Raw genomic sequence first — 17,196 nt, 5'->3', positions numbered from 1 at the left:
AGCGTACAAGGGAGGCGTCTTCCGTCTCTCCTGCCGCTTCTGGCCTCCTCTCCCTCCTCCTTCCCCTCCTCCCCCTTCTCCTCTCTCTTCTCCCTCCTCCCCTTCCCTCTTCCCCTCCTCCGCCTGCCCCTGCTCTCCCTCCTCCCCTACTCTCCCTCCTCTCCTCTCTCTCCTCCCCTACTCTTCCTCCTCTCTCCTTTCCCTCCTCTCCAGTCCTCTTCTTCCCCCTCCTCTCCTCTCCCTCCTCTCCTCTCTGTTTTCCCTCCTCCCCCTCCTCTCCTGTGTGTCCAGCCCCCAATGCAGCCTCTCCTGGTGCTTCTCCTCCTCCAGGCTCAGCAGCACATCACCGCAGACCGCGCCGGGAGCCACCGACGGCAGCAGGCCTACATCACTCCCACGATGGCTCAGGCTCCGTACTCCTTCCCGCACAACAGCCCCAGCCACGGCACTGTGCACCCCCACCTGGCTGCCACCGCCCACCTCCCCGCCCAGCCCCACCTCTACACCTACACAGCACCCGCAGCCCTGGGCTCCACCGGCACCGTGGCCCACCTGGTGGCCTCCCAAGGCTCGGCACGTCACACCGTGCAGCACACTGCCTACCCGGCCAGCATCGTCCACCAGGTCCCCGTGAGCATGGGCCCCCGGGTCCTGCCCTCACCCACCATCCACCCAAGTCAGTATCCAGCCCAGTTTGCCCACCAGACCTACATCAGCGCCTCTCCAGCCTCCACCGTCTACACTGGATACCCACTGAGCCCTGCCAAGGTCAACCAGTACCCTTACATATAAGCACTGGAAAGGGAGGGGAGGGGAGGGGAGGATGGCCAGAGGGGAGGAGGGAGAGGAGGAGGGACCGAGGTGGGAGCTGGGCTTTTTATACTGAAGATGCCGCACACAAACAATGCAAACGGGGCAGGGAGGGGGGCAGGGGACGGGACGGGACACAAATGAAACTTGAACTAGGAAGTGGGAGGATTGAGAGCAGAGAAGAGAACATTTTAAAAAGGAAGGGATTAAGGAGGGGGAAATCTATGCTTTTTATTTTAAAAAAGAAAAAGAAAAAAAAGAAAACGTCAGTAACAAAAAACACAGCTCACGAACCCATTCTGCACCAAACTGGAAAGGAGAAGAAGAGAGCAACGGAAGATTCTGGAAGTGGGGGGGCCCGGTTTTTGAAGAACTTTATCTATGAACTTTTCAAAGATTATTTTCATATGGCAGCAAGTGACATTTAAGAATTTGCTGTCAGGGACACCTGATATGGAAATCCAATAGATTTTTAATTATTGAACATAAGAATTAGGGATCTTTCCAGAACTCGAAAGGGTCAGCAGCCCTCTGGAAGGTCAGGCCGTGGCCTAGGAGGCTGATATTCGGGGGCTGGTCAGGGGTTGGCAAAGCCCAGTTCTGGCTCACTCGTCAGGACTGACGGGCGTGGGGGTGGGGGTGTTGGCCAGGGCAAGGAAGACCCCCCTGGGAGAGGGCGCATTTTCTCTTTCTGAGCACTCTGGATAAATCCCTAAGCAATGTTATTCCTCAAATGTCGTTAATATTGTGTGTTGCAAGTTTTAGTTTTCTTTCTTTTCTGAAGATTTGTTTTCTCTTTGAATCAACCCCTAGTCCCGTAGCATAGGGCTAGCGGCCATCGCCGACACCCCCAGTAGAATGTAGCTCTCTGCACCCTGTTTTCTACTTTGTGTTCAACTCCAATGATACCAATAGACTATTCCTCAATGTAATTGCACAAAAAGTAGTGATCTAACGAAGGCATGTACCAATGTGGTGGTCCAGGTGTGTAAGCGTGAGCGAGCGAGCGTGAACGAGCATGTGGGTGTGAGCGAGAGTGCCGCCCTCCCTGTGTCCCTTGGCACCGCCGTCACAGCTCTCACAGTCTTGATTTCACGTCATTCCCTCCTAGTGCCTTACCGACTACCGACCGACGCAGTGTGAGGGTGACTTCTGTGGTACTCCAAGAAGCTGGCTGAGGCGAGTCCATCATCTCAGCCCTTCTTCTGTGCTGTTGTAACATTTTATGCTGGTCTCTCCTTTTTTTTTTTCTTTATTTAATTTTATTTTAATACATGTTGTCTTTCTCGGGCTGTTTGCTAACAGAGGAGTGTCAGGGAGCTGGCGGGGGCCTGGAGAGCCCCTGGATCTCGAGAGAGATGTAGGAGGTGGATGGTGGGTGGGTGAATCTGATGACAGTGATGGTTTTAGTTGACTTTAACTTTGGAGGCAGAGAGCGAGAGAGACTCCCCACCCTGTACCCTCACACCTCTCTGCCCTCAGTTCTGCCCAGGGGGCCAAATCTGCCATTTGTGGGGCCAGAGGTCCCATCTCTGTTTCAGGAATGTTGGCCTCGCCAGGCAGCTGCCTCCTTCCTGATATGGAAGGACGAAGGAGAGGAGGCCCCCTCCCGCCTCCAGACCCGGCACAACCTTCCTGTCGCCATCTGCAGGGTGGAGAGGAGGCCTGGAACCCAGCCCCGTGATCTCAGACTCACCTCACACTTCACCCTCACAGCCGTGCCCCCTCTCCTCTGGTTCCACCAGCTGTGTTTTCTCTCACAATTTTGCCAGATTCATTTTGCCAGATTCTTCCTTCTGTAGACGACCATCAACCTTTGTTTGCTGCTGAATCTTTCCTCACACTACCCAGGCCTACCCAAGACACGACTTTTTCAGGTTTGGTTTTAGAGGGGTCTGGTAGGCAGAAGGTTGGAGGGACATTTGTGAGGGTAACCAGGGGGTCACACTGCACTTTGGAAAACAAAACACTCCCACGGGCAGTTAAGTTTCCAAAGAATTTTGCCCTCTTTGCACCTTTGATACCTTCTGGAAGTTTTCTCAGGCCTTGAGCACTGCTGGGGGTGGGGGTGGCCTCTCCATTCATAGCAAATTACCCTTAAACACTTGAATGTTGGGAGACTATCTGGTCACAGATGGGGTTTTAAAGGGTGGTCCTAATTGTTTGATTCTCGATGCTGAGTCCTTAACTGACCCCAAAGCCAAGTTTCCAAGGCGCAAAGAGATGGCTCCCAGTTTCGGCAGTCCATCCTCATGGCCCCCTCTTTCCTTCCTCACTCTGCAGTCTCCCGTAACGATCTACTGTGAAAGGTGTTTGTATGGTGATAGCTGGCCTAATTCAGTAACGAAGCCGTTACCTTAGCTTTTAGCTGTGAAATGTGAAATAACTCTGGAAATTTCCCCTCCCCAACCATAAATTCTACTTATCTCACAAAGAAGTAGTTCCCCAAACTGGAACCAGCTTGGTCCAGGCCTTAGGCTGGAAGGAAGGACACCACAACCCACTCGAGGTAGGGCACACCCCAGCAGCCCCCCAGGAACCCAGCGCGAGAGGTTTGAGATGCCGTCCTCGTGGTGCCATGATCAGTGCGTCTGAACAATGCATCTTTATCCGGAGGTGGGAAAGTGCTATCATTCTGAGACAACAGGCAAATGGCCAGTCCAGAGAGGGTGGGGGGAGTAAAGTCTTCAGAGGACACATGAGCCAGAGCCATGCCAGCCTGGAGAACCCATCTGTCCCAGACTTTCGGCAGCCAGATGGCAGCAATATCCCATCAGATGTCCTCTTGCCCAGTGACAGAAGTCTTGGCTGCAAATGAGCCTCCATTTGCCCTATTGGGTAGCATCCTGGACCCCTTGCACAGTTCACTTCCAGCCCTTTCTAGATCTGATTTTTTACGGGAAAAGACAACATAGCCTTCTATTTTAAAGAAAATTAGTTTGTCTACTTAAGTTGGAAGTCTCTTACTCTTTCATCTGACTTTTTCTTTCCTTTTCTTCCAGATCAGGAATGAAAGTTCCATGCTGCTCATAAAGATAATATTATTGTACTAATTATTTTGGTTATTACCATTGTAATTATTATCATTATCATCATGTTGATATTTAGTTGGAGTTTTAAATGCACATTTATTCCAAGTATCTTCGTGTTTTCTCTTTAATATTTAAACTTATTTTATTATGTCTGTGAGTATATGAGTAGACAGGAGGGACATGCAGTTGTCCAGTTTTGTCAGACAAAAAAAAGGAAAGACCCAAGAATTAGGAAAATTGTTTCTGTCATTTCTATTCCACAAAGAGCTGTCAAGAAAGATCCACCACAGAACAATAGTGTAATGAAGAATCAAGGCCTTTTTCTTGGTACAGACCAGATTGGGCTCTTGACAACATGGTCACCATCAATATTGTATTTTTCTGGGTTCCCAGTGGCCTGGGAAGAGATCTGAGGAGACATCTCCTGGGCTGAACCCTTAGCCGTGGTTCTTTCCCACATTGTCCACGCTCTCCTGTGCTTCTGAAATCAGCCACCTAGATCCTTGGCCTGCCTCACATCTGATATTTACCTGGCAAGCAAAAAATAGAGCCACTCTACTCAGAGCTGACCCAGCGCCTTTTCTCAGTGCCCTCCCTTTTCCCGTCAGTGCACCAGGAGAAGGAGAAGAGCCCGCTGGGAGAAGCCAGGCTCCCCGTGCACTTGTTAGCACGTGCCCGAATCTCCCATTCTGTCCTCCAACTCTAAGTCGCCCTAGCAAACAGGATGAATAAAAAGCTGCCTGTCCCTAGGACCAAGCTCTCAAGTAGAGGGATGCCAACCTAGTCTTTACTTAGACCACAGATAACCTAGAGCATCATCTGTTCTTTAATTGGCTCCATCCTTTTTTACTGAAGAAACATGGTTAAGAGTAACAGGGCAAGACTTAAAAAGACGGGTCAAGGAGAACCGTGTGATTGGAGCCTTAGGAACCACAGGTCGCTGTGCTTCTGCTCACTGGGTTCTGGCGGACCCATCTGGGTGTTTGCACCCGTGTCTCTGTGCTTAGTGCCTCTTTCATGATGTTTAGCTGTTTCCAAGGGAAGGGGTGAGCAGGCCAATGGGTGGGAGAGTCTGAGGCTTGATGCCAGTTAATACTGTGAAGTGGAGCATGTGGTTGATCGAATTTGGAGGGAAAGGAAGGGTTGGGGCAAACTGAGGTTGTCTCCTGGACTGTATTTGCATTCTGGCCTTACTGGCGGTGAGTGGCTTGCAGGCTGTGAGAGCCAGCTGGCCTTGTCCTCTTCACTCTGGAAGACTCAACCCGCCCAGACACCAGATTGTTGGATGTAAGGAAGGGAAGGTGAGATGAGCACAGCTGCTAACAGGCTGATTTCCTTTGACCGGATCTTTGGAATTGCGAACACTCATTTTTGAACAAGCTTGTGGTGGAGGATTTGGGTTTTGTGAGTGTGTGTGAGTGAGTGGAGCAGACTTTCTTGGAAACTGTAGGAAGGAGATGAGGAGGCTTAAGGAACTCTTACTGATGGGCTGTGGCTGATGAAACCAGGTGCGTCCATGGGCTTGCCCCAGCTTTCATCCCCAGTTCTCCGGTGCTGGAGGCAGGGTGGGATGAGGGGCTCTTGGTGGCCTGCCCAATAACTGCTAGGACAGAAAACAGAAAGAAGAAAATAACTAGGTGCCCTCGAGTAGCAAAGAGAATTCAACTGAGAGGCAAGGATTCCTTCCACAGGACTAGCCTGGGACTCACATCATGGTTTTGCCACGGAACATTCCAGCCCCAGGGACTTTGCATGCTTCTTTCCCTGTCTGTGTCTTTTCTTTCTGATGTGTCTTACCAATTTCAGATGGGGAAGCCTCAAAATTGAGCAGGCCAGAGATATCCTTACCAAAATGGAAAGGAAGGGGAAACTATTCCTTTAGCCAAAGAACCCTTCTCAAAGACACCTCCAGAATGGACAAAACGGCATTCTTCTCTTTCCTTTCTGGGCAATAACGACATTGTTATGATGCAATTCCATTTGTCTTTCTCTTTCCTGTCTATCCTGATTGTATTTTTTTATTGCATTTATTTCAAAAGTGTACTCATCTTTCAAGAGGAGTGGAGATTAGTAACCCTAAATGCTGCTGCTATGGGGAAACTGGAGGCATCACACGAATATGCGGGCTTAAATAATCTCCTGTTGCCACAGTATTGATGGAAGCAGACCTGCCGGGAAGTTCTGCCGTGTAGGGGCTGTCGGTTCACGCTGGAGCTGAGCTCAGGATGTCAGTGCTTTTCCGCGTTGGTGCCTTAGGACTCTCACTTCTGATCTCCAGACTAGACTCAATAAAATCTCAGTCGGGCTAGTAGAGAACGGAAGATGGCAGAGGGCATTTAAATGCAATAGAAATCTTTCAGTCTTTTGGCACCATTGCTCACAGAGTGACCCAACCTAGTAGCAGTTTCTTGCAGCTTCTAGAAGCTCAAAAGAACTAGCTCCAAGCCAGTTTTTCCCTTCAGACTCAGAGTTTACAGAGAAGTGGCCCTCCTGGAGGGACACTTTCTCAGAACACCTGGACCAGAGCGGATCTTCCTGATTCCCCCAGCTCGACTCCCACAAGCCTTTGCAAGCCCCTGATCTCAGACCCTTGCATTACTACGTTATGTTGATTATCTGCTTTTTGATAAAACTTGCAATGTCCCTCAAGTAAATAATAGCCACAATTTGTTAATGCTTTCAGTACATCAGCCCCCCCCCCAACACCAAGCCCTGTATGAGCGTGATCCCCTGGAGCCCTTATAGCCACCCAGTTACAGCCACCCCATTTACAGAGGAGGAAGTTGATGAGGAAGCTCACACTCTAAGAAAGTAACCTGTGTTAAAGGAAAGAAAATGCAGTGGTGGTCTGAAATCTCCAAGTTTCTAGTGAAATTTTTGTTAATCCAGCTTTTACTGAGATATGACTTTGTCTCGCTTTTTTAAATTAACAACGAGTGGCCTCGTATTTCTGACAAACCGTTTAATGATACTCCCATTTACTGTGTGCCAAACACTGTGCTAAAAGTGGTTTTTAGCTCATTGGTTTCCTTGTTTAAGTTCGTCTTCATAATAACCCTATGAAATCAGCAATATTAGCCCCTTTACGGTTGAAGCTGCTGGCTCGGAGAGCTCGTAACCTGCCCGGGGCCACACAGCTAGTAAGGGGTAGAGCCCGGCCTGGGCCTGGGTCTGCCCAGCTCCAGAACCAAGCTCATAGCTTGCCTCGGCCGTCTCCGTGTGTGTGTGTGTGTGCATGTGTGCAAAGAAAGGCCTTGAAGGAACGTCACCCCGCGGCATCCCCACACCATGCGTGGAACTCAGCAGAGGGGCTGCGTGAAGAGGGAGTCCTGAATTGGATGCACGCAGAAGGGGCAGAATTAGTTTGACTTTTAGAGAAAATCTTAGGGGAGTTTCTTTCGATTCACAGTGAAATTCATTTTAGTTTCCTTTCCAGCGTACCAACTAGCTTTAGTAGTGCTGCTACAACAAACTCTTATAAGAGTGAAGAAAAAAAGTGTTCTTTTTTTCTTTTAAAAAAATAATTTTTCTTGCTTATAGTTAATTCTAGAAAGGCAATACTAAAGGTATATATTTTTTTCAAAATGCTATTTTTTACTGCACTGATAAATATCATGCCAACTCTGGTCTCTGTAATTGATCCACTCTTCAGCTCTGGGTAGAACCAGATGCGGGATTCACACCAAATTTGTAAATACCGTGTGTGGGTCTGGTGTCCAGGAACTTTTTTCTTTGTGTAAAAAAAAAAGGAGAAAGACAAGATGACTTTTAGAAACAGGAATAAGATAAAGTTTTCTTTTGAGATAGCCTTCTCAAAAAAATAGAAAGCAACAGTTGTGTAAACTGAGAAAAACTAGCCAACTTTCAGGACACAAGGAGAGTCTTCTTGCCGAGGTATGAGATTAATAGTAATACAGAAGCATTTTTGTTTTGGTTGAAAGGTGGTAAGAATTTCGAAATGCTTTAGGACTAGATTTTTAATTTTTTAGAACACCATTATCATTTGTTATGAAACATCTCCTCAGTTTTGGGTGGGTTTTTTGTTTCTTTTTTATTTTAAAAACTTCTTTATTGACTGGCTCCAGGCTTGTTTGCCTAAATTCTTAGGTAGTATACACAAGTTCTAGAATCTTGTAGAACTTTAACTCCATTGGAAGCAAACCCAACTAATCAGAATTTAAGATCCTGATTGGTTTCAATAGGTATTCTGGAATTCTGACAGAACGCCTAAAGATTTTTTTAAAGAAGGTTTTAGATACATTATCTTACACAGACTGTGACCTAATGGCAATAATTACCTCAAATGTGGGCATTCATCCTGGTTTTAGCCTTTTTTGAAATCATGTAGCCACCTTGATCTTGGGATTTAAAAGACTATGAACTCTAAGTGGGCTGAAAATAAGAATTAATGCACACCCTGGTCATTGTTGCTTAAGTGAATTCTGAAAATAGCTAATCTTTACAACAAAAATTAAACCAAGAAAGATTATTCTTTGTGTGTTGTAATCAAATGTGATATTCAAATGCACATGTTAAGTATATATGTTTTTAGCTACTGTAAAATGCTGTTAGCTTTCTAAGATATTGGGAGAGTCATATTTTAAAAGCGTAAACTAAATAATTGACTGTGGATACTTAAGCATATTTCTGGCTATGTTTTATAGTTAAAGTGTTTTATAGTTTACATTTAAACTGGTACTTTTTAAAGAAAATTTCTGTTTATAACTGACATCTTCAAACCCCACAGATTGCCTCTTTAGTTGGAGGCCATGTCCCCCCAAGGCAGGTGTGTTCTACCCATACTGTTGTGTAGCCCAACATGAGCGTTTCCCTCTGTATTATTGGTTTCCATGTGAACACAAGAGAATGTGAAAGGATTTCTAGGTTGAATGGGAAGAGAGAGGTCCACAGCCTGGGCCGGATGCAGAGATCTCATGCCATGTTGTATCAACACTTGTCTTGAAGGCCTTCTCTGACATCTTGGAAGAGGCAGAGAGAACACATACCTGGTTCGTTGATTTTGTCTTGATTTGAATGTTTAACTTATGAATCAATCCACTGACTTGCAGTCACCAGGCAGTAGAAGACACTGGGATTCAGGTGGCCCTGAAGGTACAGCTGCTATTTCTGGGCCCCCGGCAATATTCTGATCGGTGTTTTGCAGGGGAGAATCATACATCCCTAGGCACATATTCGTTGGCTGGGTTTTCCACATATCTGCTGTCATTTATTTCTTTTCTCCTTTAAAACAAAATAAATGCAAAAGGATATGTTTACTTTTTACTCTTTGTCAAACTTAGATTTAAAGCCTAGGTCAGTGGGAGGGGGCACCTAGGTTCCCTCCTAGAGATTGTAAGTGCTGCTGAGCAGGAGACTGGGGAACCGAGGGGCAGCTCAGGGGCCATTGAGACCCATCGAAGTAGCGGTCGTCATTGTAATGGCAAGAGAGGCTTCAGAGAGTGGGCCCCACTGTCGTGCAGGAACCTGGAAAATGCCAGCTCCCCTAAGATGGTTCATTTCTTATTTTCTCTTGTGCCACAACCGAAGAGCAGAGGACCTGCTGTGATCCGAAGGTTATTCCTTTAGCAGATGAGACCTTGAAAACTGCAGAACACCTGGGACCAGCGAACTGTGTGTGTGTGTGTGTGTGTGTGTGTGTGTGTGTGTGTTTCTTTTTAACGCATTTGCTTTTTCCCTGTGAACTCTGTTGACAGTATGTTCTTACTACAGTTTTTTGTTAGAAATGTTATTGTAAAATATTTTTCATCTCGCCCCTTCTAATTAAACCCCCGCTTTTCTCTGTTTGGTTTTTTCCTTTGCTTTAATTAACCAAGTGAATCTTATGTCATTGTCTTTGGGGCTTAACCATATTTTTAAAAACTAGAGGTATAGAAATTGGCCTTTAAAAAAAAAGAAAGCAAATGTGCTGTATCTGAAAAGGGCTCTGCCTTTGCTCTCTCTCGTGTCCTTTCAGCCCATCTGCACACGAGTATCTGCTGGCGCTGCCTCCCCCTTGTGTCCGGTCCCTGTTCCTGTGGCCGCCTCTGCCTCTGCCCTGCTGTCACCACAGCCCCACACCCAGGCACCCAGGACTCCCAGGAAACTCTCAAGAGCCAGGACCCACTTAGCCTTGTGAGGGGTGGTCTTGCCTCCCTGTTAGGTATTCGCCTGCTTGGTTGAAGGGGCAATGAATTTATTATTATTATTATTTTAATAGTTTGGCTCAGGTTATAAGGAAGAACTTGGGAAGTGGACAGTGACTTGACCATGCCCATCCTCTGTAGCTTTCTGTGACTTCTGAATGGAAGATTAAGCGTCCCCCACCCCTCCCCCTCCTCTCTTCCCATTGGCGCTGCCTCCACAGCACGTGGTGTCTCCCCACCCTCGCACACTCCTCACTTTTGTGTTACTGCTCATTTAAAGCTTGCTTCCGTGGCTTTTCCAGGACACAATCACTTCTGGTCCCCAGAGCATCTCTCATCCTCTTTGTGTGCATTGTTTTAACCAAATGAAGTAGACCAGGAAGTCATACTTGGGGGCAGCAGAACTTCTAGTTTAGTAGAATCACTGTATAGATATAGATGTTGATATATATGTTTGTGTATATATATATCAAACCAAATTTCTGATAGGAAAAGTATAGCTTTACAGATGAGGCGGAAGAGGAGCTTTTAGAAGTCGGAGTCAGCACTGGCGTATTAGGCAAGCCCGGAATGGCCCAGGCTGCACCTTCCTACGTGAGCCTGAGGCCTGGCACCGGGCCCTGGTCACCCACCTCACCGCAGCGGAGGCAGGTGGCCCTGAAGGGTGCCACTGCTCTCTCCGGGTCCCCAGCATGAAGGGCATAGATGAGTGAGGTGGGCAACAAATCAGAATGACTGGAATTTTCCATCCCGCTTTGCTTTGACCACATGTATTGAGCTGCAGCCTCTGATATTATATCACGTTTCCAAAAATGGGATCCATTAGGATGGAAAGAGAACGGATCTGTAGAAATGTTTACCTTTCAACTGCCCATGAATTCAGGACACTCTGGATAGAAAGACTCACTCCCCAGCATGAGGACAGGGACGAGGAGAGCTGGTGACGTTCGGTCACCAGTCCAAGGAGCATGGCTCCCTCCCCAAGGTCATCTCGCCCAGATCTTTCTCTACCAGGTCATCTCAGCTCAGTAACCCTATGAAAGCCCTGGTCTGTTGTGTTCCTTCACTGTACGGTTTCTGTAATAAAAAGTGTTAATCCATGTTAATCTCTGTGAAAATTATTGCGTGCAACAGTATTTTCTTGTGTACCTCTTTTTCCTATGTGAATTGTCCCTCTTTTCTTTTTTATTTATAAATGTCTACTTTTTTTAAAGACAAACCAACGTGTTGTAGACCTATATGTAACCTATTCCTTAGTCTCATATTATAGGTATGTTATAAGAATGGATATTTTACTTGGCTTTAGAATGTTTTACAAGAAAAATAATTCTTAACTGATCAAGTCCTTGCTACTAAAATGCTTGTGTTTTTCATCATGACGTCGTGTGCTTCTAAATTAATAATCATTTTCGTTGTAGAAAAATGGAGTGAATTTATATTAGTCTTGGAAACTAATAATAGCATTGTAAATTTATGAGATGATTTTAACAGAAAAAAATTATAGAAGAATATAGTTATTTTAATTGTAATATTACTAACTGTAGGGTGAGAAAGGGGGGTCCCGTTGTGGTGAACTATGTTATAGCTTGTTACTCACAGTTTCTTTTTGATCATTTTTTCGGTCTCTGAGGTGAAACGAGTTATTAATTAAAATTTGTAAACTCACATATGCATATTGTATATGTGTAGAATGTAATCACACTTTGTCTTGGAATTACATTAAACTGTTTGGAATCACTGTATGCTCGGCCTGGCGTGCTGATTTATTCTAGAACCAGACCAGTTATCAGACTAAAGAGATTATTGGTACAAGTCACATCTCTCAGAAGTTACTTAGCCCTTCAGAAGTGATTTACTACCTCTGGACGTGTTCATGAGCCACCTGGTTATTTCATACCAGCTCCTGTGCAGCTGGGCGGGGCGGGGGTCTCCAAGTTCCCATTACCTCTAAGGAGCCAGTCCAACCCGCCTGCTTCCAAACTCCGTGCTTGAGGCCTATGGAGTTGCTGTCATCTGCCGTCCTAAGAGCTTTCCACTGTTTGTCCCCGATCTGGGCACCAGGTGCAGCCTTACTCTGCCCCCAGGCCCTGCCCTCTCACCGGACTCCAGGGTCAGGCCACCCCTCCCTCCTCTACCTTGTGGTCAGGGCCCTCCCCGGGGATTCCCCACTTGAGCAGTGAGCTCCACAACCCCTTTCTGGCCCTCGTCCCGTAGCTGCTCCACCTCAGGAAGCGTGAGGAGCTCCACGTCCTGCTCCAACGGTGGCTTCCCATCCTTCTAGCACTTTTTTTTTTTTATGATGGTGAAATATACATAATATAAAATTTACTATTTTAATCATTTTAAAGTGTACATTTAGTGGCATTAATTACATTCACAATGTTCTGCAACCATCATCACTAGCTATTTCTAGAACTTTCATCATCCCAAACAAGCTCTGTACACATTAAACAATAACTCCCCATTCCCACTTCTACTTGGCAACCATGCTTCTACTCTCTGTCTCTGAATTTGCCTATTCTAGGTACCTCGTGTGAGTGAAGTCGTACATTTGCCCTTTTATGTATGGCTTATTTCACCTAACAATGTTTTCGAGGTTCGTCTATGTTATAGCATGTCAGAATTTCCTTCCTTTTTAAGACTGAGTGACATTCCGTTGTATGTATAGACCACATTTTGTTTATCCACTCATCTGTTCACAGATGAGTCGTTTCCTCCTTTTGGCTTTTGTGAGCAGTGCTTCTGTGACCATTGGTGTGCAAGTATCTGAGTCCGTGCTTTCAGTTCTCTTGGATATATGCCTAGGAGTGGAATTGCTGGATTAAATGGTAATTCTTAACTTTTTGAGGAACTGTCAACATGTTCCACAGCCGCTGCACCATTGTACATTCCCACTAGCAAGCATAGGGGTTCCAGTTTCCTCACCAGGCACTCTTATCTTGGCTTCCATTGCCAGTCTCTGAGGAGGGTCCTGGCCCTCCATTTTCTGTGCCTCCTGGTTTCACAGGCTTCCCAACCAGCCTGAACTCCACCCACCCTCTCACCTGTACCCTCAGCTCCTGCTACCTTTTGCTCCTGCCGCACTCGCTGTGGATTGATTCAGCCATCTGTCATCTCTGCTCCTACACCCAAGCTCCCAGAGCTGCTGGGGAAGACCCCCAAATCCTGCAGACCTCCAACCTCAGCCGGGCCTTTGGTGCTCATCAGCTCCCTCTGTGGCTAATCGGAAACCTCACCACTCTCTACCCCCTCACTCGCATCGGATCCCCTACCCCCAGGCTGCTACAGAGCTCCCTCAACCTCACCCCCTCCCACAAACCTGTCTGCCTCCCACGTCTTCTTCCTTCAGCCTCAGAGGAAGAAGGGCCTTGCGTCCACCTGGCTCCTTCTTCACTCTCCAGAGCTCTTTCTCATCAAGCATCCTCTCCTGCTTTTGGACCTGCTCGCTTTCCTCCTGTCTATGCCCTCCAAGAACCAGCCTGAGTCATCTCCCAGGGAAGCTTGCCCTAATGCTCCTGATGAGTAGGTGTCCCTTGTCTAGGTTCCCAACCCTGTGTGCATAATTCTCATTATGCCATCCTGTCAACATTTCTTTCCTGATTTCCCTTCCCCACAAAACCACAAAATCCTTGCAAGTAAGGATTTATGTTTCATCTCTGTTTCTAAGCCCTCTATTACAATGCCAGGCACAGAGTGGGTGGTCAATAAATATTTGGATAAATGGACAAACTAGTCAGCCCATTTTCATTGCCCAATCCACCTACCTTTTCCCTCTCCAAATTCTGTGTCTCCCAGAATTCAGGTAATACCTGAACTTGGGTTAAATTCTACTCAGCCAAAATTCAAGTTACATAAAAATCTATGCAAAAGATTTTGAGAACTTCAGAACTCTGCCATCATACTTTTTTTTTTTTAATTAGAAATGCACTGCCAGAGCTCACAGCCCATGGCCATGGAGAGAGAAGCAGACCCTATGTACCAGTGGGATAAGAGCATGTCAACAGAAAAATGCGTTGTAGCTGTGTATAAGGATCTCACCACCAGTGTCTTTGGAAAGTTATTTAAATCTAAAGTGAAAAGACAAACTTACTGTTGTCGATATGTTCCCTCAAGCATATTCAATACTGGGCTAATAAAAATCTTAAGTGGTCTTAAGTTGCTCCCTTGAACTGATGACGAACAGGAAGCAGAGTTCTAGAACACCCCAACAAGTACTGTTTCCCAGCAGAGCCAAGGAGCCCTGAATGAGGCAAACCGACACTCAGATTGTGCTCTCCCGGAGGCCACCCCTGCCTCTGCCCTCTGGGGCTTCGGCTTCCAGGGAGGTGCTCCCACATCACCGAGCCCCCGGTGCTTGGGGGCATGTTGCTGGATGGTGGAGGTCAAGCCCGAGAGCCTGTTCCAAACAGCCAGGTGTGCATTTGTTGTGAATCTGACTTACAAGTTTTCTAACTCTTCCCTAGAATAGCTAAGCTTAAGCAAATATTAAAGTTAAGTGTAAAACGGAGAACACACTAAGAGCAAAGTGTCACAGTAACACTGATGGGTGGGTGTCCAGACGACCTCTTAAGGTGCGTGTTTCATCGTCCTTTCTGCCAGGACTGGGCTGGAAGGGGCCCTGGACCCCCCTCCCCATCTGGTACATTTATGTCCTACTTGGACCGTGCAAACTTCCTCTTAGTCTCTTTCCTCCACAGCTTCCCCTGCGCTGTTTGGCGCTGCTTGAAGATGGAAGAACCCCACAGTTCAGCAACAACCCTAATCCTCGCTCTATAGGCAAAAGGCAGAGCTAGGAGCTAGACAGCCCTCCACATTGTGAGACCGTCTATGTTTTACACGTGCTTGTCTATGGGAGGTCTGTAGTCCCTTCTACTGAGACTCTATGCATTTGGCAGCACTTCTGAAACAATGCTGCAGTACAGGTCCCTTGTAAAGAAACCCTTGACATCTACTCTATGTCTTTTTATGTTCTGTTTAAATGTCTTCTTAACGCTTCATTGCATAAGAAGTGGCTGTCTCAGAATCTTTATCTATTACAGACTAAGCCTGTGGACAGGGCTGCTTGTAAGAGAATAAACTACCCATTGATAGATAAAAGGCCAAATCCAGAAGGAAAAAGTGAGTGCTTGGAGGAAGGGGGTAGGAGGGGGAAAAGACTGTCACAGGTCGTAAGATAGCACAGGCCAGTGCAGCATTAGGAGGGAAGGCAGTGTAGATAGCAGAGCGATTCAGAGCATAGCTTTGGAGTCAGCCCTGTTCAGACTCAGTTCCAGGCTGTTTATGACTGTTAACCTCTCAAGCCTCAGTTTTCTTATCTGTAAAATGGGGATAATACTACCTGTGGCAAAGAGTGGCTGGATACTTCCCAAACCATTTCCTCTTCTGGCTGAGCACGCAGCAAGATAATCTCTCCTAGCTTCCCTTGCAGATAAATATGGCCAGACCTCCCAGTGGCAAAGCAGTTAAGTACATGCGCTCTGCTTTGGCCACCCAGGGTTCGCAGGCCCAGATCCTGGGTGCACACCGATGCACCGCTTGTTAAGATATGCTGTGGCGGCATCCCATATAAAGCAGAGGAAGATGGGCACGGATGTTAGCCCAGGGCCGGTCTTCCTCAGCAAAAAGAGGAGGATTGGCATCAGATGTTAGTTCAGGGCTAATCTTCCTCAAATTAAATAAAATAAATAAATAAATGGCCAGACCTGACCCCTAAGCCACTCATACATTTATCCACAGTCTCTTCCCTCAATTTCTGGACAGATGTGAAAGAGCCAATGAAGGACTCTGAGGGCCTAGAGAACAGTGGGGCCACCAGATGGAAGAAGACCAGGTCGCTGGATGACTTCATGGTCTCCTAATAAAACCACATTGGACAAAACCACAAAAGAGCAAGAAATGTGTTTTCATTATATTTAAGCCACTAAAGTTTCAGGATTGTTTGTTATAGCGATTAGCCTATCCTGACTAATATAGACATCAATTCCTGAAAGTGAGGTACTGCTGTAACAAACATCTGAGATAAAATACCTGACATTGACTTAGCAGCTGGACAGAGAAATAAGGAAACTGATTGCAGGAACTGGAAAGATGATGGCCCACGTTATGCTTTAATAAAGCATTGGATAAGCATGCAATTAAAAACCCTAACCAGACTACAAAAAAATCTACTAGAACTAAAAAGTCAATCTGGCAAGGTTACAGGATAAAAGGTCAATGTACAAAAATCTATCCCAGTTCTTTATACTTGCAACAAAGAGTTGGAATATGAAATTTAAAAATTAGATCATCCAGAGTAGCATGAAAATTAAAAATATGTAAGGATAAACTTAATATATGCAAAAATTCTACACTTAAAACTTGTAAAATGTTGCTGAAATTTTTAAAAACTTAAATGGAGAGATCTGCCTCATTGATCGATTGGAATAGTCAAATTGTTAAAATTACATAGCTCCTCAAATTGATTTACAGATTCAATGCAATCCCAATCAAAATCTCAGCAGGCTTCTTTTGTAGAACTGACCAAAAAAAAATCGAGCATTAGAGACCTGTGTGACAATATCAAACAGCCTTAATTGGAGTCCTGGAAGGAGAGAAAAGAAGAAAGATCAGGCAGGAGAAACATTTAAAAGGATAAAAGGCAGAGAATTTTCCGAAATTGATGAATAAACTTGTAGAATCAAGAATCTCAGTGCATACAGGCAGACGGCCAGACTCTATTTCTCAGCCTTCTGCGACCATCGTGGCCAATGGACCATGGGCAGAAATGACGTGCGCCCCCTGCAGGGCTGGGGTAAGACATGCTCTGACCACAGCGAACTCAGTCTCCGGGGCTTTGCTGCTCGTGGACATGGTTTACTGCCAACTCAGACAGCTCTCCAGGAAACCTGTCCCCCGCATTCCAGGGTGATTCACTCTTATGATACTGCCAAATAGACAAATCATGATTCCCTGGGAGGGAAGATATGGAGAAGTGTGCATTGGTCCTTAAATCCTTCCACCTGGAAATGACACGGTCACCTTCCTTGGGTAAGGCAAATCACTGGATACCTAACTTCAAAGAGACCAGGCAATACAATCCTTCCTTGTGCCCAGAAGGAAAGGCAAGTAGAAAGTCTTGGTGCACGGCAGCCCTATCTACCACATCCCCTGCAACACGCCCTGTGTGAACCCCCACATTCAGAAGCCCTGGATGGAGCAAAGCTGCTCCCCAT

At 46.2% G+C, this 17,196-nt stretch overlaps 1 protein-coding gene across 3 annotated transcripts in view; it reads left to right on the top strand.

The window, feature by feature from the left end:
- The window catches only part of HIPK2 (homeodomain interacting protein kinase 2), a 177,707-nt gene extending 176,893 nt beyond the window's left edge, over positions 1-814 (top strand). For all 3 annotated transcript variants that reach the window (XM_058531220.1, XM_058531200.1, XM_058531210.1), the window contains one exon: positions 331-814. In XM_058531220.1, coding sequence (XP_058387203.1) covers positions 331-792 — 462 coding nt within the window. In that variant the 3' untranslated portion in view covers positions 793-814. The remainder of the gene's footprint in view (positions 1-330) is intronic.
- The last annotated feature ends 16,382 nt before the right edge of the window (positions 815-17,196 follow it).

This window comes from Diceros bicornis, chromosome 3, assembly GCF_020826845.1.
Source record: "Diceros bicornis minor isolate mBicDic1 chromosome 3, mDicBic1.mat.cur, whole genome shotgun sequence".
In the NCBI taxonomy this organism is placed as follows: Eukaryota; Metazoa; Chordata; class Mammalia; order Perissodactyla; family Rhinocerotidae; genus Diceros; species Diceros bicornis.
Note: the sequence above shows the minus strand (reverse complement) of the source record. Positions and strands in the feature narration are given on the sequence as shown.